Genomic DNA, 22,845 nt, shown 5'->3' on the forward strand with positions numbered 1-22,845 from the left:
AGTATGAAAGTGGAGATTTTACTATCCACTGCTACCTGTTGAGGGACCTCTAAGGAGCAGGTGTCAGTGTTAAAAGAGAATTATGATATAGCTTTAGATACATGTATACCATGGTATGAAAACTGTCACATATTTCTCATGTATGTTTAAATGAATTATATAAGCAATTATAAAATTCTTTTGACAAATAGGCAGATAAATATTGTTTAGCATGTAGTATGATACAGATGTTTCAGTTTCTAGTTAACTCAGTTTATATATCTAACATGTTATGAGTCATAATTTTCAGTTTCCTCCTGCTGCCAGCCCACCACTGACCATGCACAGCCTCACTGTGCTGAACAGATCTCACACCTCATAAGTGAAATACAGATAGAATGTAACTCACTGCATGCATAAACAAACCTTGAGAAAAGTTTCTTTTTCATGCAAAGTTGCTATACTTTAAATGTATACTGCATACAAGTTAGTCAAGCTTGATTTATTATATTTTCATATACAAACAAACAAAAAAGGTTCTGGTACACTCTATTCAAATTAAATTTCTCCCTGGTTGAAAAAGCTTTGGTATCCATATTCCCCCCTCCTGTAGAAATCTTGTAAATTATTCTTGTGCTGGACACAAGATATTCTAATTATACGTTTATGAATATGTCACTACTGACTACTTATCATCCTGGTCAGGTAATGTATTACATTTAACACTCAGCCAACTCTGCTTCTCATCCAATACTCAGGTATAAGTCAGTGGGAAATAGTGTTGCAGCACCAAGAGAAAATTATGTGTCCCATGATGGTGGGCATATAATCTGCAGCCTTCAACGTCATACAAGATGAGATAACACTGAGGTTTAGCAGCATCAGAGGGGCAGCCCATGGTACCTACATACCTGGTTCCTCGATATTTATTTAGTTTATATTCAGTCCATCTAGGATTTCCACTGTAGGAGTCCTAATTAATGGTATTATAATAACACATGAAATTAGAGGGGGACGTGATTTCATTTTAATTTGCTCAAATCCAGGCATTTTCTTTTTAATACTCATCTATGATACCCAATTTCAATTCATATGTATATCAATCACATTTACATATTTACCTCACTCTTCTCTGATCATGCACACATGATCTTTCAATATGGTGACAAAATATTGAAAAGAATGTAAAGCTGAAGAAATTTCACAACTGAGATATACACCGTGATGAATCCATGCAGCACTTTTTTGGAGTAGTGTAGGTTGCCTCCTTTACACCTACAGTTCGAAGGTATAAAAAAACTGAAAAAAAAGCTTTATTTGTTCCGACCCGTGGAAATTTTTTTTTTTATTACATGTGACCTGTGGCGCCGGTAGACTATCCATCTGGGCCTGATGGTCGGCCCCGAGCCCGTCATTGCGCAGGCAGCTGTTTATAGTGGCACCATTATAACTGGCTTCTGTTGCCCCCCGGAGCAGGTCACTTTTTTCCTCCTTTACTCCTTTATTATCTCAAAATAAGTACTTGGAAAAAAGAAAACAGGAAGAAGGTCGAAGATCGTTCCTCCCAAATCCTTCTCATTTCACCATCTGTGTGTGTGTGTGACAGGTATGGACATGACCTAACCTAGTTAGGTAATGTCCTGACCAATGTCCTGACCTGACTCTCCTTTCTGACCCTCCTCCTCACCCTTCTTTCTCCTTGTTTTCATCCTGTCTATATCACCTTTCATGAGAGGGCTCATAACCAGAGTGAGGCTACACACCTCCTCCAGTCGTGGGCTCGCGTGGTATTGAGGCTCGCGCCCGAGTTGAACCAAACGACAGGGAGGAGGCAGGAAGTTCAAGTTAACGTGTTAATAAGTCTCTCTCTCTCTCTCTTTGTCATAGCCACAATGTTTCAAGCGTCCAGTGTAATAGTACCTTTTAAGATAGCGGATGGTAGGCGTGACCACATGTCAAAGCAGCGAAAGTCGGGTGATAATGCGCGAAAGTCGGGATGGTAAGAATTGAGTACTAACATGAAATCGAGGATGTGAAAACTCGGATGGCCTTGAAAACTCGAGAGGGTACTGTAGTGTAGGTTGCCTCCTTTACACCTACAGATCCTGCGATCGTACTCCAGACTAAGTCAAACATCTTTATAAGAATATCTCATTAATATTTATGTTATTCTCTTGGGAGGAGGAGGCAAGGCTAATGTGATATAGTGGGTATTTCTATATACCCCTTTTATAATGCCTTAGTAGTGGAGTTTAGATATACACATCAAGTTTATCACCACCTGACAGACACTCTAATCATTAAGCAGTGTTGTAGCTATTGGGGGCATGGGGGCATGTGCCCCCCCCATGAGAATTTGGTGCCTTCCCCCCCCACCTACACTCTGGCCATGCCCTAATATCCACCACTGATGTGACCTTAGAATATACCCTTTCACTGATGTGACCTTAGAATATGCCCTTCTATTTGTCATTAGAATGCCCCTGAGTTATATTAGCCTGGTGCCCCCCACTGATAGATAAATACCTATGTCACACTGCATGGCTTTCCTAATGCACCTAATAATACAAATGGTAGGCATTAATTTAATCACAGCACAACAAAAAAGTTGCCAATATTTTAGGTTTATGCATATTCTTTTAGTGTACTAACACCCTTCCCATACCTGTTTATGCATGCACATACTGTACACTGCAACATGCAAAATATATGCACCAAAACACACAAATGACCATTAATAAATTCACCACTTTTACTTTTGAGCATATTAGTTGCCCACAAGCTGATTAGTAATATTAATAGTAATAGTAATAGTAATAGTAATAATAATAATAATAATAATAATAATAATAATAATAATAATAATAATAATAATAATAATAATAATAATAATCAGTCTGGTCATTATTACCTTGAAGCGGATGACATCTTCCATGCGTGCTGTTTTTCCATCTGCCACACATGACTGGAAGAAGGAGGGCGCAACCGACACACCCAGAGCCTCTGAAGTCATCCCTGTCTGTGCTCTACTTGCATTCATGGCTATTACTCTGGAAATGTCATGAAGAACATTAGTTATTATAAACTCAACTGTCAATACAAGGTGCTGCAGCATAATTGACACACAAGGCACCATTAAGTCCAAAATAATTCTACTTATCAATTCTATTATCCTTCTCTTCTAACAAAGCTCTACTTCCATTTTTCCTTTTTGTGACATATATACCACAGAACAAAAAAATAACTATAGCTTTCCCTATCTCAAGAGAATTATACTTTTTCAGAGTGGGAGACAAATGTACAAAAGTCACTGATTATGAATATCTTACCTAAATGTGCCAAAGAGGAGGACCAGAAGGTGTTGTGTAACAGAGGGCAGCGAGGTGATGAGTCGATGGATGTGGTCCCGCTGCAGCTCAGTGTCCTGATACTGAATGATGGAAAACAGCTGTTGCTCCCCATCACGGCCAAAAATACCCTCAGGCAGCTTTCGGAGAAATTTTTTAAGGACGGATGCAATTGTATACACCGAGAAGTTGTCTGTTGGAAGAAAATATAATCAATACAGCAACAATAAAATAAATTCAATATTTTAGAATGAAAGCATGTCTTCCAACAACCCCTAAATCACATGTATTATCAAATGATATTGTGGTTGTAATCTTGCTGAAATGGATTCTATGAGCCTAATCCACTTCCTAGGATTAAATTTAATAGGTCTATCAGCTCTATTCAAAACAATGAGAAAATATCTTTCTCATTTCTCATAATTTCAAGGCAAGTACTTTAGCACAAATGCTGCAAACCATTTATGTGGTGTGTGAACCCTTGCAAGTTCCTACAATGCATGGAAGGGCTCTCAGAATCCTATCTCTCAATTTCTACCTTACAGTAGGCTTAAACTGAACCCCACATTTGCTGTGGTCCTTGCTAAATAAAACTGCATGTTTAGCTGTAAGGATTCATAGTTTATAAAAATGTGTCCCATCTCATTGGGTGATTGTTTTCCCTTTATCTGTGGTATTTAATTTTCTATTATCTATTCTTTTATTATTAGCCTTCATTTTACTAATTCCTCAAAGTGATTTTTTTAATTTACATTGCAATATAATTCTATCAGCAATACATGTCATTAACAGCAATGTAAAATAATTGGAATGCAGTAACAAGACATAAGTCAGTTGACATTAATATGATACACAAATAAGATGAGCCACTTGTAAAGCAATAAATAAAACTTCACAATACATGGATCTTTCTAGGGTTGGCACAATGTATCAGTACATTGAAATATTGTTATATATTTTCTTTAAGCTGCTGCTGCTCTATGGAGCCCCATTAGTTTGTCATTAGTGGAAAATAGCTTTGGCTGTATCTAATTATGAATGGATTCTGTATCAGGCCATTTTCATTACATGTGTATTCACATCAGTAGCAGGCGACTAAGCCTATAGCATGACGGAAAACAGTAAAATCGTTCTGTGACACACACTACCCATCATGCACATCTTTATTTGCATCACAGGCTTAAGATTAAGTCCTGTTGGTGGTCATAACAAAACATTTCAAGACATCATTTCTAAGACCTTCCACTAGAGCTTTGTGCACGCAGCCTCCTACCTCTCCGTTGAGTGGGGCAGACTGGCAACAGCCTCCCCTCCCACCACATGACCCTCCTCTTCCTCCTGTGTACATCAATGATCTACATTAATGATCATATTAATGATCACATGCAGCATATTGTACTATACACACAAGGAAAAAGGTATGGGTACTATAATCAAGGATAGTGATTTATGTAATGAAACATACAAACAAAAGAAATTGTAAATAAAGCACCAGAAAGCAGAGCATTAAGAGAGGATGCTAAGTTAAATGTACAAATTTATGAAATACATATTACAGTTTTGAAGCTCCATAATTGCAATCAACATTATTCTACATGAAATTATCTTGAAATCAAACGAATCAGTTTTAACCCTTTCATGGCTAAACGCGGCGTTAGCGGTAGGCTAATTTGGTGCTAAGCAGCTAACGGCTCCGAGCTCCACCCGCACTCAAATCTCCCGCGTATGAGTGTTCCAACAATATTTCTCACAACACAGGATTGCCAATTGAGTGGGTTCTCCAATAAATTTGGTGGAAAATCATGTCAGCCCAGCGTGGAAAATCTAGGGACGAGCAACTGGTGGATGTTGTTGACCAATATAGCGACATTTTTGCATAGCTTCACTTATCACATGACTGATATTTTGACCAAATAGTTGTAAATTTTGCAGTTACCAATACTGCCCTGCCAGCACCCCATCATCAAGAGATCTACAGTAATTGCTTACGGCTGACAGTCGCGCACATATAAATGTACGTCTTCACAGGCAACACCCCCTGAACGTGCCTGTACTTTCGCAGGAGAGGCTTACATGACTGAATCGTATAGATCCTGGCCTTCTCTTTCCAATGGTGTTTTTGTTTTTTAGCTGTGATGAACAGTTTTTGAGATACAGAGGTTAAAAGAGCGAGCACTAGCGTCACTTGCTGGTGGTGCTAAAAGCTTGCTGCGAGCGCCAGTTGCACTCACAGCAAAAATCACCCCCTGAACGTGCCTGTATGTTCGCAGGAGAGGCTTACATAACCGAATCTTATAGATCTTGGCCTCCTCTTTCCAATGGTGTTTTTGTTTTGTAGCTGTGATGAATAGTTTTTGAGATACTGCGGTTAAAAGAGATCCCCTTCCCCCGCTGGGGTGCCCGAGCGCACCTGAGGGGTGCCCGAGCGCACCTGAGGGGATAGTCTCGTTGCGAGCGCTCAGCAAGGAAAGGGTTAACCAACCAGAAAATACATATGAAACATAAACTAGAAAACTTCCATGTTGATATTTCATATAATTTTCTAGAAAGGGAAATGTTGGGCTGATAAAACTTGATATCAATGAAAGCCGCAAGAAGACACGTGATGGGATTTGTGCCACTCGGGATGAAGCGTGGGAGAATTATTTCACCTCCCAGGGATAGAGAACAGAATGTTAAGCCATGAGAAAGGGAACAATAATCCTGCAAGCCTACAGATATATTTATCTGCAGCTTTAAGACACTAATAACCTTTTTTAACCTTCACTATAAATTAAAATCGAAAATTTATAGTGACTATCGGCCGTAGTATCAGTCTTCTCCATTCCCTTTCCGTTCCCATTCCCATACGCGGATCTGGGGTATGTATAAGCTGCCCTGTCCCCTTCCCATCCCCGGGACAGATATGCGGGCCAGACAAGATCAATCTGCACGTCATAATAATGTTGGCAGCATTTTCAAACCAATAATTACAGAAAACGAGATAAATAATGCATTTTTCACACACCATTGTATTTATATAATTATATACCATAAAATAAAATATTAGCGTAGTTGATCTACAGGTAAATAACGAGTAACGAGGTTAATTTAGGAGATAGGTTGGTATCCATGACTGGTCACACACACCTGGGCAGCCACATAGGGGTTACCAGGTCATGCCATTTGTGGCATTTTTCGTCTTAAATCTCAGTGGTCTCCAAGAAATGCCCTTTTTTATGGTATATGTTAAATATTGCCATAATAATGCCATATTTAGTCATTAATCTACCGTTTTTTGACATTTTTGGGGACAATAAAGGAATCTTCAGAAATAACTGTATATGTTTACAATCAAATGGAAACACCAGTCTTAAAAACTAAAAAAAAATATATTAACTTCAGCAAAGTTTGCAATATAATATCAGTCATAAAAATATTCTCATACTTTTCAATATAGTTCCTTCTATAATAACAAATAGAACACTATTTATTCTTGAAATATACGAAGGGAAATCTGAATATGTCCTGCTTCTATCCCCGCGGAGTCAACACTTTTTTGAACCCATCCGCTCTCTCTCGAGATAGTGTTAATCAGTCCCAACCCCCCGGGGATGCTTAAAACTGTGGTTCACAGCCAAGGGAAAGGAAAGGGAAGGGAAGGGAACGGGAATGGGGGCGATTAATACTACAGCCGTATGTATTTTCCAATAAAGCACTCGATTTTTACATAGACATATGCATGTTTTTTTTTCTTCTTTTTACAACAAAGGAGACAGCTCAAGGGCACAAAAAAAGGAAACAATAATAAAAAAAGCCCACTACTTGCTGCTCCTGAAAAGAATCAAAAGAGGTGGCCGAAAGAGGGGTCGATAAAGAGTTTTTGGAGTTTTTTGTGGCAAAGTTTAAATTAATTATATACACATTTTGGAGGATAATGAAGAAAAAAAATAAAACATATATATATATATATATATATATATATATATATATATATATATATATATATATATATATATATATATATATATATATATATATATATATACCGTATTTCGTGGCGTATAACGCGCACCCCAAGCTTTAAGACAACAATTTTGGGGAAAAAAATAGTTCTTAAAATGCTCAGAAATATGTATGGTTAAAGAACATTGATGATGTATAAAGTTTCCTGAAATCTACATATTTTTGGTGTAACCTGTACTGCTTGAACTGACAAGTGTCCTTGAGTAAAGCAATGAAAATGGAGGTCGGGCTGGTTTTGTGAGAAATGCATCCTCATACATACTGATGATGCACAGCTTCTGATATCATAATTAGCATATTCTCACCATCACTTGTAGTTTATGACAGACAACTAGGCAAGACACAACTCACACGGTTCTGGTGACAAGTGGCATGCAGCTGTTTGTTGTATGGGTGTGGTTGTGTGGTTTTCAAACAATGAAAATGGGGGCCAGGCTGGTGTTGCGAGAAATAACTCCTCGTACAAGAATCATGATGTACAATTTCTGATATCATATTTACCCCATTATTCTCACTAATATTAATAATTAATAATGAACACATGATATTTTTTTTTCCAATATGATTTTTTATGTAGCTTGTACTGCTCGAATTACCAACAGTGCACCTTAGTCATACAAAACAATGCAAATGGTGGCAGGGTCGTGTCGGCGCCTGGCGGAGAAGTGGGATAACAACAAGGCATGGGCGATCCTTCACTGATTTAATTTTTGTATAGTAGTTATTTGATCGCCCTGTATTCTTTGGTAACATATTATAAGACAGCTATGGACTATGAAGAATCATAAGAAAATAATAAAGGTAAGTTTGCAGTTGTTACTGGACAAGACAAAAAAAAAGACACTTCAAACACCCAAAAGAAGAAAAAAATTGATAAAAATTTGTACCTTCGGATACAGTTATCAACTTGCTTGGAGTGAACCCAGACTGTTCAGGTCTCTGCAGCTTTAGCAGCTGGTTATGACTACGCATGCGCAACAGATGGGTGAGAGCAGTGTAATGCCACAGTAGTTGTTACAGTTCTGATGGTTCACTTTCCCTTTCCAGATAGGGACAACCAACCCCTTCATCTAGTCAGTAGGAAAGGTACCTGACTGCCATACAGAAGTCAAAACTACATGCAACCCAAGGATCATGGCCTCACCTTCAGCTTTGAGCAATTCAGCACTGATGTTACAAATACCAGGTGCCTTTCCACCCCTCAACCTTGCTACAGCCTCTCTGACTTCACCAAGAGAGTGTGGGCTTTCCTCAATGGGTGGATGAGTGTCCGCCATTTGTGACCCAGCAGCCAGAAGCTGTCCACTCGGTTGCCAATGTACAAGTGCTCAAAGTAGCATGGTTATTTTGGTCTTTAAAGTTATGTTCCAATAAAAATAATTTTTCATATAAAAAATCTGAAGACAGACAGAGCTTTATGCATCTCAATTTATGAGAAAAAAAAGTTCACAGAACAGGCTGAATTTTCAATATGATAATTCAGCTGGCATCAACATTACACAGTAAAAAATTTCAAGAAACAAACAATACAAATCAACAAACTGATCAGGAACAATGGAAATAATATTATCAAGATCTGAATCAGTGGTGTTCATTGTAGGATTCTTTAACCCTTTCGTTGCTAAACGCTCGCAGTGAGCACTAGCGTAACTTGCCGGTGGTGCTAAGCGCTCGCTGTGAGCTCCAGTCGCACTCAAAATTCCAGTGTATGAGAGTGTTCCAACACTATTTCTCACCCTACAGCATTGCCAATTCAGTGGGTTTTCCATGAAATTTAGTGAAAAATCATATCAGCCTAGTGCGGAAAATCTACGGATGAGCAACTGGTGGATGTTGTTGACCAATATAGCGGCATTTTTGCATAGCTTCACCTATCACATGACCGATATTTTGACCAAATAGTTGTAAATTTTGCAGTTGGCATTACTGCCCTGCCAGCACCCCATCATCAAGAGATCTACTCAGTAATTGTGTCATGCCCCGGGAGTTTATTTTCTCTTTTTCTATTTTCCTACATGTCCTCTGTGTGTATCGAAACACACGAGAAATTAATCAAGAAGAAGTGAGGGTATTCGCCGGCTGCCTGGGATTGAACCCGCAACCAACAGGACGGGAGAGCCACTCCTTACCGAGTCAGCCAAAGAGGTACCCCACTGGCTAAGTGGGTTATGGGAGGCTTGTTCATCAGGCATAGTCGCCGCACTACACGACTTTCCCCTCTATGTAGATTAATTTCTGTGTTGAGACCTTTAGACTGTGACCCATTTTGGTGAACTATTTCACAGTCCTCGTAGAGACATACCTCCAACACTTCCCATTTTCTATTACCCTTGGAGCATGGGTCATCCTACCTGTTACCCCTTCGGGGAAACTCAACAGAACTACAGGAGAGGATACCCACTGCTATGCCACCACTGTCATGCCCCGGGATTTTATTTTTACTTTTTCTATTTTCCTACACGTCCTCTGCGTGTATCGAAACACACGAGAAATTAATCTAGAAGAAGTGAGGGTATTCGCCGGCTGCCTGAGATTGAACCCGCGACCAACGTGACGGGAGAGCCACTCCTTACCAAGTCAGCCAGAGAGGTACCCCACTGGCAAAGTGGGATATATGGGAGGCTCGTTCATCAGGCATAGTCGCCGCACTACAATTGCCTTATGGCAGACCGTCATGCACGCATAAATGTATGTCTTCACAGGCAACATCCCCTGAACGTGCCTGTATGTTCGCAGGAGAGGCTTTCATTACCGAATCTCATAGATCTTGGCCTCCTCTTTCCAATGGTGTTTTTGTTTTTTAGCTGTGATGAATAGTTTTTGAAACACAGAGCTTAAAAGAGCGAGCACTACTGTCACTTGCTGGTGGTGTTAAAAGCTCGCTGCAAGCGCCAGTCGAACTCATAGCAAAAAACACCCCTCGAATGTGCCTGTACATTCGCAGGAGAGGCTTACATAACTGAATCTTATAGATCTTGGCCTCCTCTTTCCAATGCAGTTTGTGTTTTGCAGCTGTGAATAGGTTTTGAGATACAGTGGTTAAAATAGATCCCCTTCCCCCGCTGGGGTGCCTGAGTGTGCCTGGGGGGATAGTCTCGTTGCAAGCGCTTAGCGAGGAAAGGCTTAAAACATTAGACAACAAATTTCAAATGAAATTTTATCATAAATAACAAAAGTTTGTTGAAACATACCAATATTAACAAGCCGTCCATTCTGCAAGAAGTGTATAAGCTTTTTCATGGATCCCTGATGGCCCGGGGCACGAAAGACGTCCTTCTTGGTGGGCCCCTCTTTGTTCAGCTTCAGGATGAGCACCAGCAGAGGCCCAGGGATGTCATTTTTGCACACCTGCTCCAGCGGGACACCAAACTTCACCCTGTCCGATGAGACATTAGTTGATACCAATCTAATTTACTGGCAAACTGAAGATATCTTGCATGAAATAAGTATTTATAGTGCAAATATTTCCATTACACAATAATTAAATGAGAGCTTTTTGCATGATGAAAGGGTTAGTATTATGCGATTAGTCACTGACATGCACAACAAGAAGGTAAATCACAATTGGAACAGGAAAGTTTAATGAAAACCTGTCCACTATTTCTTTACCAGTCAAGATGAGCTTAGGACCTTGATGAAATTTACATCCTCTTTCAACTCAAATAAGCTGTTGTTTAAAGCCAACTCTTTGGATCAAATGAGACTGTGGCCAAAGTTTTGCTCAAGGATGGTCACCTGAGCAATAAATAAGGTGCAGCAATTTATCTTTTGAGGTCTTTCTCCAAACTTTTGAGTGCAATCTCTTGTTCTCATATCTAATACACCAAGGAGGCCATGCAGTGTGCTTTCAAAATCATGTAAGACATATAAATTACAAGGTAATGAAGAAAAATACAAGAATATTAGTTATTTCTGCATTTTCAAGACCTCTTAATTACTCTGAATTAGTAAAAACATTAAAAATACAGTTTTCATTAAACAATCCCCATAACCAAACAATGACGTTATAGTTAGTAGTAATAAAGTTCTTTATATCCTGTTATCAATACCATGCAGGCACACAAAACTTGAAAACTCTCCCCTTTGAAAAACAATGACAATATTATAAGATATACTGTTAACCACACTGTGCTTACCACACAAGATTGAAATGTGCTGCAATTCATCAAACTAGTACAGCAAAACCCTGATATATTGCCTGCCAGAGTAAAATGATAACTGGTTATATCAGACTGCAGACCTAACATGTACCAGACCAGTATATGATATCATAAAGTGCTCAATATCAACTGGTAAAATACCGAAGGAATGGTGAAGGGCTGAGGTGGTCCCTATATATAAAAGCAGGAAAAAGGAAGAACCTCTGAACTATAGACCAGTATCATTGACCATTATAGTTTGTAAAATAAGTGAAAAAGTGATAAAGAAACAATGGACAAAATTTCTAGAAGACAATATAATTACAGAAAAACAGTATGGCTTTAGACAAGGGTGTACATGTGTAACAAACTTATTAAGCTTTTACTCAAGAGTGATGGACATAACACAGGAGAGGGATGAATGGGTAGACTGCGTGTATTTGGACTTGAAGAAGGCTTTCAACAAAGTTCCACATACAAGACTATTATGGAAGCTGGAAAATAGAGGAGGATTGAAAGGGAAAATGAAAAACTGGATAGAAAGTTACTTGAAGGGAAGAGAAATGAGAACAGTGGTAAAGGACATGAAATCGGAATGGAGAAATGTAAATAGTAGGGTGCCTCAAAGATCGGAACTGGCACCAATATTTTTCCTAGTATATAAATGATATGCCGGAGAAAGTAAATAGTTACATGAGTTTGTTTGCAGACGATGCAAAATTGCTGAGACACATAAGCAATAGTAAAGGCTGTGAAATTCTGCAAGAGGACCTAAATAAAATTTGGGATTGGAGTAAGAAATGGGAGATGGAGTTTAATGTGAAGAAATGTCATGTAATGGAAATGGGAAGAGTGAAGGGAGACAATAGTGGACATATAGAATGGGAGAGGGAGAAATATTAAAAGTTCAAGAAGAGAGAAATCTGGGAGTGACAATACAAAATAACCAACAGTCTGAGTCATGTAAATAGGATATTCGGTGATACGTATAGAATGGTATGAAATATAGGAATAGCATTTCACTACATGGATAAGGATATGATGAAAAAGATGATTATCACTGTGATTAGACAAAAGTTGGAATATGCAGAACCGGCGTGGTCTCCCCATAAGAAGAAACATGTGAAAAAACTAGAAAAAATACAAAGGATGGCAACGAAGATGGTTCCAGAACTGGAGGGATTGTCAAATGAAGAAAGGTTAAAGGAAACTGACCTGCCAACATTGGAACAAAGAAGAGAAAGAGGAGACCTAATACTAATTTACAAATTGTGGAATAAAATATAAGTAGATAATGAGTTACAACTAAGAGCAGTAAGAAACACCAGCAACACATGAGGAGACAGTAAAAAATTGAGAAAAGGAAGATGCTTGAGACATAAAAAAACATAGCTTCCCACAAAGAAACATAGAGGTTTGGAATAGACTAAGTGAGGAAGTAGTGTCAGCGAAGAGAGTGCACAACTTTTAGGAAAAACTAGACAAGTACAGATACGGAGATGGGACCACACAAGAGTAAGCCCAGACCCTGTAAAATTACAACTAGGTAAATACACTGTGGCCCATAACAATGGCTTGCATCAGTCTGCAGTAAGACACTCAACCATATATACAATTCAGTGATTATAGCTCTACTGGTCTTCAGGTGCATCAGATAACATTCTCCATTTCTGCCCAACATAGCAAGGTTTTATTGTCAGCAACTTTGGTTCTGGGGTCAGGACCCTTGAAACTGACAGAAGGAAGGAGAATAACAAGATTTACAAGGAAACCAGAGTGGAGGGTTTGTGATTTAACTCTTAATCTTTCCTTATTCACCATTCCTCACACAAACCCTACCAAACATTCCTCTTTAGTCAGCTAACTAAAGTATTTCCTTGTATGTTAAGGTTTTAATGTTTTTAGTACATATTTTAGCATATTTATACAAAGAAGTTAAATAATTTGCCATTTTATCAACTTGAGTTCATTAAATAAATATGCATATGATAACTATTACCTTCTTCCTTCTTGCACAAACATATCTAACTAAAACATATGGACCAAATAAATAATAATAAATGCAACATTTTTTTCTTTTTTCGTCACAAGCTTCATCTATGCATGAAAGAAATGGCTGTTATCTGTCAATGACAATATCACAAAAACTAGATTCTCTGAAATTGAGACTATTGCCTATATTAGAAAATGCTGCTGTGTCCTTTACCATCAAATGCAGTAATTATATTCTTCAACAACAACTAATGACAAGCAAAAGGCATCCATGGTATGCCTTGATTTCTCAATGAAAATATGCACAAAAAAAGGTGCTAAAATATCAAGAACAAAAATATAACACTGAAGTACGTACACAACTGATGAAGAAAAATGTTATATTCCTTAATAATAACGAATCATATAGTCTGAGCAAAGAAAAATATTTATACATGTTCTGGATCGAGGAAACAAATATTTTCCCTTAAACTGTCAATGCAAAGGTTTGGGATTAACACTCGTCAATTTTAATAAATGTAAAATCTTGGAGAGTAACTTTTGTCATGGGCTTATTTACAAAGCAAGGCATTTAGAGACCATTTTTCAAAAAGCACCAAATAGCATCCCACCACCAGAAAGCAATAATATAGAGCCAAGAAAACAACCTTACAAACAACAAATACCAATATTTTATCTGAACTTGTGTATACTGATAGGAAAAGCAAAAGTTTCTGATGCCAAACCAGCTTATAGATACATATTAATAGCATTACTTGTGTTGCAGCAGCTCTTGGGAAAATATTACTATGCTGCTTCAATAGTTATTGCTTCTTACACCCAGAGAAAGTGGGCCATGCTTTATGAGTGGGGTGAGTACCTGCCGATGGTCCAGTAGTGGGGGTAGGAATGGGTGCATGGAGAGCATGGAATGAGGGGCTCTGAAGAGGGGCACCACAAGTCCCCCATACCTCCCTCTCTTTGCAGCATCAACAGTCTCACAAATGACTATCTCTCACAAAGCTGGTCTTCAGCACTTCAAAATATACTTCTTATATGCATGTGTGTGTGTGTGTGTGTGTGTGTGTGTGTGTGTGCATGTGTGTGGATTTTGTTTTCAGGATAAATGTCACATTCACTTTTAACTTCTTGTAATTCGCCACAGTGTTCATGACCATGGATGCCACCCCTTGCTGAACACACACACTAAGCTGCAGGATGCATGTCCTTTTTCACCTTTCATACATCCACTTACACTCAACAAAAATCACCTGAGGGATAGCAAGTCACATGCATAAGTAAGTGAATAAACAAAATAGAACAAATTATGAATAATTCAATCATCAGCTCTTTTCCTTTTGGTTATCTCTTAATCTAAAGTAATGTGAACCTCCAGATTTAGAGTGAAAAGTAAATACTGGTAGTCCTCGAGTTACAACAGGGTTCAGAACCAACAGACCAGACGTTAGCCAAATTAGTCGTACGTCAAAATTTATAGATAAAAAAATAAATAAATAAATAAATAAATAAATAAATAAATAAAACTATTACTCAAATGTCCCACCATGGACAGAGCAGCATTCCAGCACCTCCTACACTTCCCCACCAACCTGCCAGTCTTCAAGAGCTTCCCTTGCCCCAGCCCTGCTTTTAGTTGACCCTTTAACCACACAATGTTGTGTAACATTACGAAATTGAACTACCAAGTTTAGTAAAGATGGCAGCATTAGCCAAACACCCCACCAAGTCATTGCACAGAGGGTTGTGTTGACATGGGGTAAGTGTCTGCAAACAAAGGCCACATCATAGTTATATGAAGGGCCAGTGTCAACCTCTGCTGCATCGTCTTACATTCTGTAACTCTTTTGTTCAATTAAGATTGCAGTTTCCAGTCAACGGTTACCTATAGGAGCTGTTGCAGGAATATTGTGAGGGGTCTGATGTTGTAGGATGCCATTTTGCAACCCAACAGGAATCTGTTAAACCTAATGGTTAGATTGTATAGTAGACTGTAGGCCTATAAATTGGTAGAGTAGCAACTAGCGACTGCAGCATGAGTAGTGCTTACAGCTTGACTTACAGAGGCAACTGAGGGAGAAGGGTGCATAGGCTGGCCCAGCCCACCCAGTCTTCCCCCTCCTGCCTTACCTAAGGCCAGCTGGGGTGGGGCCAGCATGTGAGGACAGCAGCAGGGTAGGGGTGGGGGAAGGAAGTGCAGCAGCACTGTGTAAACAAACTGCAGGATATTTGAAATGTCAACTCATTCCTTAACCAAATATTACTAATATTATTAGCCTGGTCGTAAGTACAAGCTGTCGTAAGTTGCATATATTGTAACTTGAGGACTACCTGTGAGGAGTCACTTCAATATGAAAAGTATAGCTAAAATAATTAACATTCCTTGAGTGATGTCAAATGGAAATCTTTTCTATTACAATGACAGAGTAAATCATGCACAACTTAACTGAAAACAACAAATACATTCTTTCATAAACTTAAAGTAAATAAAATAAATAAATAAACTTGATCACATCACACATTCCCCTTTATCAATCTGATTTTTTTATAGCTACATTTAATTTCCAGCATTTCCAACACAGAAACTTAACATCTTCCTTTCCCATATAAGGTCTAAATCTGGCACACAGTTTGGAAAGGCGGATATATGATACCTAATATCTCACTAGAAAACTCACTATAGAAAAAAACTATGCCTGAAGATATCGTTATTAATAAAAACTTTCCCAGAGGAGCACAACAGGGGCAAAAAAGGTCATGTAACCATTATAAGTTTTCTAGGGAAATATAATAAAGCAAGCCCAAGTCCTAAAGAAGAGAAGCAGTAGCTGGAGTCTGCATCACTATGGACTAGGGATGACCAGCAGGCCCCATCAAGAAAGCCTACTGGCACTATGGGCTGAGCATATGAGCTACGCTCCCTTTAGTTGCTGCTTCCTTTAAAACACAGTGGAAAGTAGATATGCACACTGTGTTCAATATATGTGAATCTGAATATATTTTTCCAACCTATTCCAGCAATGCTATCCAAACAAACATTTGTGTCTCGATTTATGCAAGTACAGCAAACCCCTGGTAAACACCAACCGTGGGGATTTAAAGGTGCTAGATAAGCATGAATTCCGAATGCTTGTAATATACACCTGTCCCTTTGTATTTGCGGGGGTTAGGGGACATGGACCCCAATGAGCAGAGAATTTCTGCAAATGTTTGGCACCCCCCCCAAAAAAGCCTCTAGACATGGTTTTCCCAGAGCCTAACTCTGCACATGATGAGAAACAAGTGCTCTCATTCTTCATCTTCACTCTGGGTAAATGTGAGAAAATTATTCAAGGGTGCTGGCCTACAGCCGTTTCACAGTGAGACTGTGAGGACCACTTGTACCATCCTTGTTCCTCATCCTTCCATGAATATTTACATAGATTCTACTTTCCACTGTCTTCAATTTACAGCTAACACCATGATAGGATGATAATGGTGATGACACTTGTTATGGTGAAGGACTGCATATATCTTATCAGAGGGTGATTAGATGACATCCACAAAACAATCAAAAGATATTTCACTTATCTACCAAGTGTCCCAACCTTTTCCCTTACCTTTTAATGCTAAAATTTCTGCTTTTCCAAAAATGAAAACATGATTGTTTTGCCATTGTCACTGCCCCTCCAACACAGGTCTTTGCTCCTTTACCTACATTGCAGGTAACTTTTTATCTTATCAATGGTGTAAGCTTAGATAAGATGTAAATTGTGGAGGACTGTAAGGGGAATGTGAATGTGTGAGAAATGTCTGATTACAAGGTACAAGTCAGATGATCCAGCAAGCCATAGCAGTGAAGTGAATGGACATATGAAACAGTCCACTGTCCATTCTCATTACTAAAGCAGGCAATCATCAGGTACATTCTAAGTAGACAGTAAGTCTGAACTGAGGTACCTTCTCATATATATAAAATAAAATGCTACTAATCATATGTGGAAAAGGAAATATAACAATGAGATGATATAATTGTATAGCAAATCAGCCTGAAAAGTTTTCATTTGTATTTCCTAAAGTTGACAAATTGGCAAGACAAACAAAATTACATACTTCATGTAGTGAGTAGGACCATGGCTTTTGTTTTAATAATGCATAAGAAAAGGTAGGCTAACTTGAAATTACTATATACCAAATTTGAAAATACCAACTACTTTCAAATCTTCATACAAATGACACAAATATCTAGTGTTCCTTGGAGGTGTGTGTGTGTGTGTGTGTGTGTGTGTGTGTGTGTGTGTGTGTGTGTGTGTGTGTGTTATTCACCACAGCCTGATCACGAGTTGGACTCGCTTTCACCAGCAGGTACCCTCACGACGTGAGCAAGTGCTAATTTTGGTTGATTTCTGGGTATTGCCAGGACCTCACACACCACACACCCCATCCCCCTTGCTCAATGGGGGACAGTAACCACTCCTAGTCAACGGAATAATCCGGCAAGAGCGGGGCTCAAGCCGCCGCCTGTTAGGCCGTTAAGCCTTGTAACGCGGCACTCTAGCCGATTGAGCTATCGGAGTGGTAGCTGTGTGTGTGAGTATTACATACTAGCAGTCTACAGCATAGAACTGCATAAACACCAAAGTATGACATATGACATGCTAGTCTACAGCTACAAACATTCAGTAACTTTTAACATAATGCTAAAAAAAGACCACTGAAAAAAAGTAAATATTATTGGAATAAATTTGCAAACTTTTTGTGCAAAATGGTTATTCAACATAACTCACTAATTAATGATGAATGAAAACCAAACTTTGAGAGGTAAATGTAAATCCTACCCAAGCAAACTAATGTCAGACTAGGCAAACAGGTATATAACTTTAGTAAAAAATTAAACTGTGGGCCTACAAGACTGCACAGGCTGGATACTCACTTTTCAAGCCTACGAGGATAGGGAACAGTTGGATGGCCACAGGAGGTGACCACATTGCCTAAAGTGGCGGCTCGTCGCTGCATCCTCTCGGTCCACGTGCTCATATCCCGCCCTCAACCACCCTCAACGCCTGGAACACACGTCAATATAATTATTGTTGTCATCACCACCATGAGGGACTTTTCAAGCTGATTTTAGGTAGAGAGTAACAAAGCAATAGAAGGCATGGATTATGGAGTGGTTAAATGGATGAGATGAGGTACTCTGAGATGGGTACAACAACAAAAAAATCTTTCTCCTTCAAAAGGTTGTGATGGTATTAACTAATATAAAAACAGTTAACTCCCACTCATGAAAAAAAAAAATAATAATTAAGCAAAATTATGTGTAAACACATTGTAACATCGTTTACAGGATCTCTGATTTTAGGATTCTGAATTTTCAAAGATTCACCTATAATAACCCCTTTTTTTTAGTCTGCATCAATATCTATATATTTCATGGTTCTCTGGCACTTAACTTTACTGGACAAGGAACCTTATATTGTAACATGAATGGGTGTCTAATATGGTGCCCTCAAAGAGCACAGCGTGTGCCGTCCCCTGTTTCACCACCTCCCAGTATGTGCAAATGAAGATGAAAATACAGGCAACACTTACAAAACTCCCGAGGCTGGGCCCTCCTCTCGCTCTCAGTCTGGTGGCTTCTTCATGAATGTCTTACGTCATACTGGCCTTCTTTCCATGGACTGGATCACTCCAATTCATCTGAAACAAAAATTAGGTAAATAAATAAATACACTTTGTGTCATTAGCTGATAAGTAAGTTTCTTTTTCTTAAGTACACAGCTCAAAATATTCTTAATTTAAGTATGCCTAGCTACAAATTCTCGGGTCTGGGTTTGAATCCCGGCCCGGACAGTCAGTGTGCAGCTCACCCGGCTGTTCATCCACCCTTTTAGGCTGATAGATAAATAGGTGCCTGGGGAAACCTGGAGAAAGTTAAGTGTGATGACCCACATGTAACACTGGCCCTGTGTCCTGGCATGATGGGTTCTTATCCACCACAGGCTCAAGGGACAATGTGATGGAGATGAGCACCGAGGCCATGCATAGCTATAGCTTATGCACACAACTATACCTTACCATCACTATTCAATGGTGACAGGCTACAGTCCATTGGGTTAGGGTGGGGTTAGTTAGTTTATAAATAATTAAACCTAACCACACCTAGTACAGCACATTCAACTGGTCATCTCACATTTGTTTATATCATACACTCCGTTAACGTGACTAGAGTGCCATTCGTATTAGGCTGTTTGCTGGCCCTGTGCCCCATGCGCTTCTGGGTGCAGTGGCCCTACCAGGAAATACCAGGTGAGCCTCAAACTACATACTTTCATGTGGGGTTGGGAGGATTGTGATATAGGTGTGGTTATCCCTTAAATAAATCAAAGAAATGAATAATAGAAAGACTGTACACTTGGGCAGCACACATAAGATTTTACATCACGCAGAGGAAAATTATCACATACAGTGGCGTCATAGCGTACCATCCTGAGAAGAAAATTGGCGTTTGTTTCCTAATAATAATCAATCGAGTATTCAACCTCTTACTTCCATATGGTAAGTGTGAAACGTTCTACTTAACATTCAGCATCCAACAGCCAGCTTGTGCCCTTGATAACCCTGGCTACAGCTGGTGAATGAAAAGCACTGTTCCCTCTTGACCTGCCTCAAGAAATAACACACACAGGGCCTGGCAGATCACAAGGCCATCACTCAGCATGGTCCAGCTGCTCATGGTTAGCCAACAACACGGGACCTTCAATCTGTTAGCAACATGAGGTGAAAGTGACTGTGGAGTTTGCACATCTTAATTTTCCTACAATATAACCTGAGAACGAGATGACAGAGTAGTAATGTGATAAACTAAGCGACATTGAATAGGCTCATGCATTAGAGAGACAGAAAAAGGAGAAAATAAGGGAAATAATAAGGTCAGGTAATTCCCGTCACCTGGTACTAGTCACCCCACCCAGAGAACAAGATGACAGAGTAGAAATATAATAAACTAAGCGACATGGAACAGGCTCATGCATTAGAGAGACAGGAAAAGGAGAAAATAAGGGAAATAAATAGGTCAGGTAATTCCCAGTCACCTGGACTAATCCCCCCACCCCCCCACCCTCTTCACCTGTCCCATCTGTCCACTGATAAGTTCCTGTTATCACCTGGAGCATAAATGTCCTTTCACTTCTTCACAAAACGACCTAACATGACCTAACCCATAGAGGCGAGTACATGGCTGCCTCTCATCACACTGTAACCTTATTGACACTCCAGAATTAGTGTTAACCAGGTGGCCTTAATTAGCACACACCTGTCCATGGTTTAGTGATAGTTCTACAGGTCACATGGGCTCTTTAAATTCAGTGGGTCAGGTCAGGTCAGGTCCACCCCCAAAACACGTTCCATCCCCGTTCACTTCCTGTTCCATTAATTTACCAGGTGGAATTAATTAGCACACACCTGTCCATGGTTTAGTGATAGTTCTACAGGTAACATGGGCTCTTTAAATTCAGTGGGTCAGGTCAGGTCAGGTCCAACCCCCAAAACACGCTCCATACCTGTCCCGTTAATTTACCAGGTGGAATTAATTAACACACACCTGCCCATGAGTTAGTGATAGTTCTACAGGTAACATGAGCTCTTTACGTTCAGTGGGTCAGGTCAGGTCAGGTCCACCCCCCAAAACACGTCTCATACCCGCTCACGACCTGTCCACTACCTGTCCCGCCAAAGGTACGGTCAACTTACTATACAGAAGGGTTGGGTTGGCTAGTTTAACATTAAAAGTCATTCCATCTTTCTAATTTGCCGAGGACTGCCGCCATCCCAACCACACCTCTCGAAACATTATAAAAATCAATATGGCGCCTGTAAATACACCCCTGGCGGCCCTTGCCTCAACTGGTCTTCCTCCTCAGCGCCATGTTTGAATATTTCCTACTTATACAATTTCTATTTTCATGTATTTCCATTGCTGTCTATTTCCATTTCCGTTTATGTTCCTGTTTCCTTGTGTTTCCGTTTCCCCATCTTTCTCTAATGGCTTTAATTCTTCACTTTGATTTTTTTTTTTTCCATGTTATCTAGTTTAAGTTCATTTGTGTGTCTTTGAGTCCTGATTTAATTCATCCCTGCCTTCCATCTTTTTCTCTTAATAATTCTTCCATTCTTTATCCTCCCAATTCTTCCACTGTTTCCTTCCTTTCATCGATCTCTATCTCATTTCCTACTCCCTTTCATTTTCCTCTCTCGATCCCCTCCCCCTTAATTCTTCCTTTTTCCATTCTTTCCTCCGTTTCCTTTCCTTCTTTTTTTCCATTATTTCCTCCCTTTCATCCCTGTTTTTTCCTCTCTTCTCCCTTCTTCCATTCTCTTTCCTTCTTTTTATCCTTGATATTCCCTCCTTTTCCTTCTCATCTTTTTTTCCCTTTATATTCCCTCCCTTTCAGCCCTATCTCTCCCTTCTTCCATTCTCTTCTTTTTTCCCATTATTCCCTCCCTTTCATCCCTGTCTTTCCTTCTCTTCTCCCTTCTTCCATCCTTTCCTCCCTTCTCTTGCTATCCACCTATAACTTAACCTACACTCTTACATAGGAAAGACGGAATTAAACTACGAGGTGATTTAATTTAAGTTTTTAAATGGGCTAAGGGCAGTGACCTCTGGATATAGACATGCTTTTGGTCATTCTTTAACACTTCGGCGCTTCAGCACACATATTTGACAAGACTTTCATAGGAGTTTTGGGCATTTCCAGGGGTAGTCTCATGACCCTGGTGGTATAGTTTAGTTGACGCTTCTTCTGTACCAAGAACCTAAAAGAACACTCATTAGAACCCGATCAATCTCCTTTTTGGCGTTCTTCTCTTTTTTTCCTTTACATTCCCTCCCTAGCTTTCATCCCAATCTCTCCCTTGTCTTTCCTTCTCTTCTTTTTTCCCCATTATTCCCTCCCTTTCATTCTCTTCTCCCTTCTTCCATCCTTTCCTCCCTTCTCTTGCTAACCTTGGGAAATCGTTAACTGATATAAGAGGAGGAAGTATCTGAGATTAGCAACCCCCAAATCTGAAGTGCTGGGTGTGGGTTATTCACAGCACACTTTCACTCTTCAGTAAGATAAGCATGTGTATATATCTTTAACAGCATCCTTTTTACTATCACTTGGCCTCTTGAGATATTGGTAGCCTCCTCGAAATTAATGTGAAGACTGCAAGGATCAGAATTTATCACACACTCGCAAATGTCTTACTTATATACGTTACACAAGGCATTTATCCCACTATAGTCATTGATATATGGTCACAAACAACTTATAAGACATTGATATATGGTCACAAACAACTTATAAGACTTCTCCCTCTTGGCTTAGAATCGGGGTAGTTTGATAATGAAGGAGAAAATAAGA

The 22,845-nt window shown here is 39.4% G+C and overlaps 1 protein-coding gene across 6 annotated transcripts in view; it reads right to left on the reverse strand.

The window, feature by feature from the left end:
• Positions 1-21,358, reverse strand: part of LOC127001313 (unconventional myosin-IXAb-like) — a 46,114-nt gene extending 24,756 nt beyond the window's left edge. For 3 of the 6 annotated variants that reach the window (XM_050865782.1, XM_050865793.1, XM_050865749.1), the window contains exons 1-5: positions 18,372-18,501; positions 14,322-14,712; positions 10,523-10,707; positions 3,309-3,519; positions 2,891-3,029 (exon numbers count right to left, since the gene is read on the reverse strand). In XM_050865782.1, the coding sequence (XP_050721739.1) occupies positions 2,891-3,029; positions 3,309-3,519; positions 10,523-10,707; positions 14,322-14,431 (645 nt within the window). In that variant the 5' untranslated portion in view covers positions 14,432-14,712; positions 18,372-18,501. Of the gene's footprint in view, positions 1-2,890; positions 3,030-3,308; positions 3,520-10,522; positions 10,708-14,321; positions 14,713-15,521; positions 15,678-17,058; positions 18,317-18,371; positions 18,502-19,030; positions 19,139-21,190 lie in introns of those variants that run through there. The other 3 variants (XM_050865760.1, XM_050865797.1, XM_050865771.1) reach the window with 3 other exon arrangements.
• Between the last annotated feature and the right edge of the window lie 1,487 nt (positions 21,359-22,845).

This window comes from Eriocheir sinensis, chromosome 2, assembly GCF_024679095.1.
Source record: "Eriocheir sinensis breed Jianghai 21 chromosome 2, ASM2467909v1, whole genome shotgun sequence".
Taxonomy (NCBI): domain Eukaryota; kingdom Metazoa; phylum Arthropoda; class Malacostraca; order Decapoda; family Varunidae; genus Eriocheir; species Eriocheir sinensis.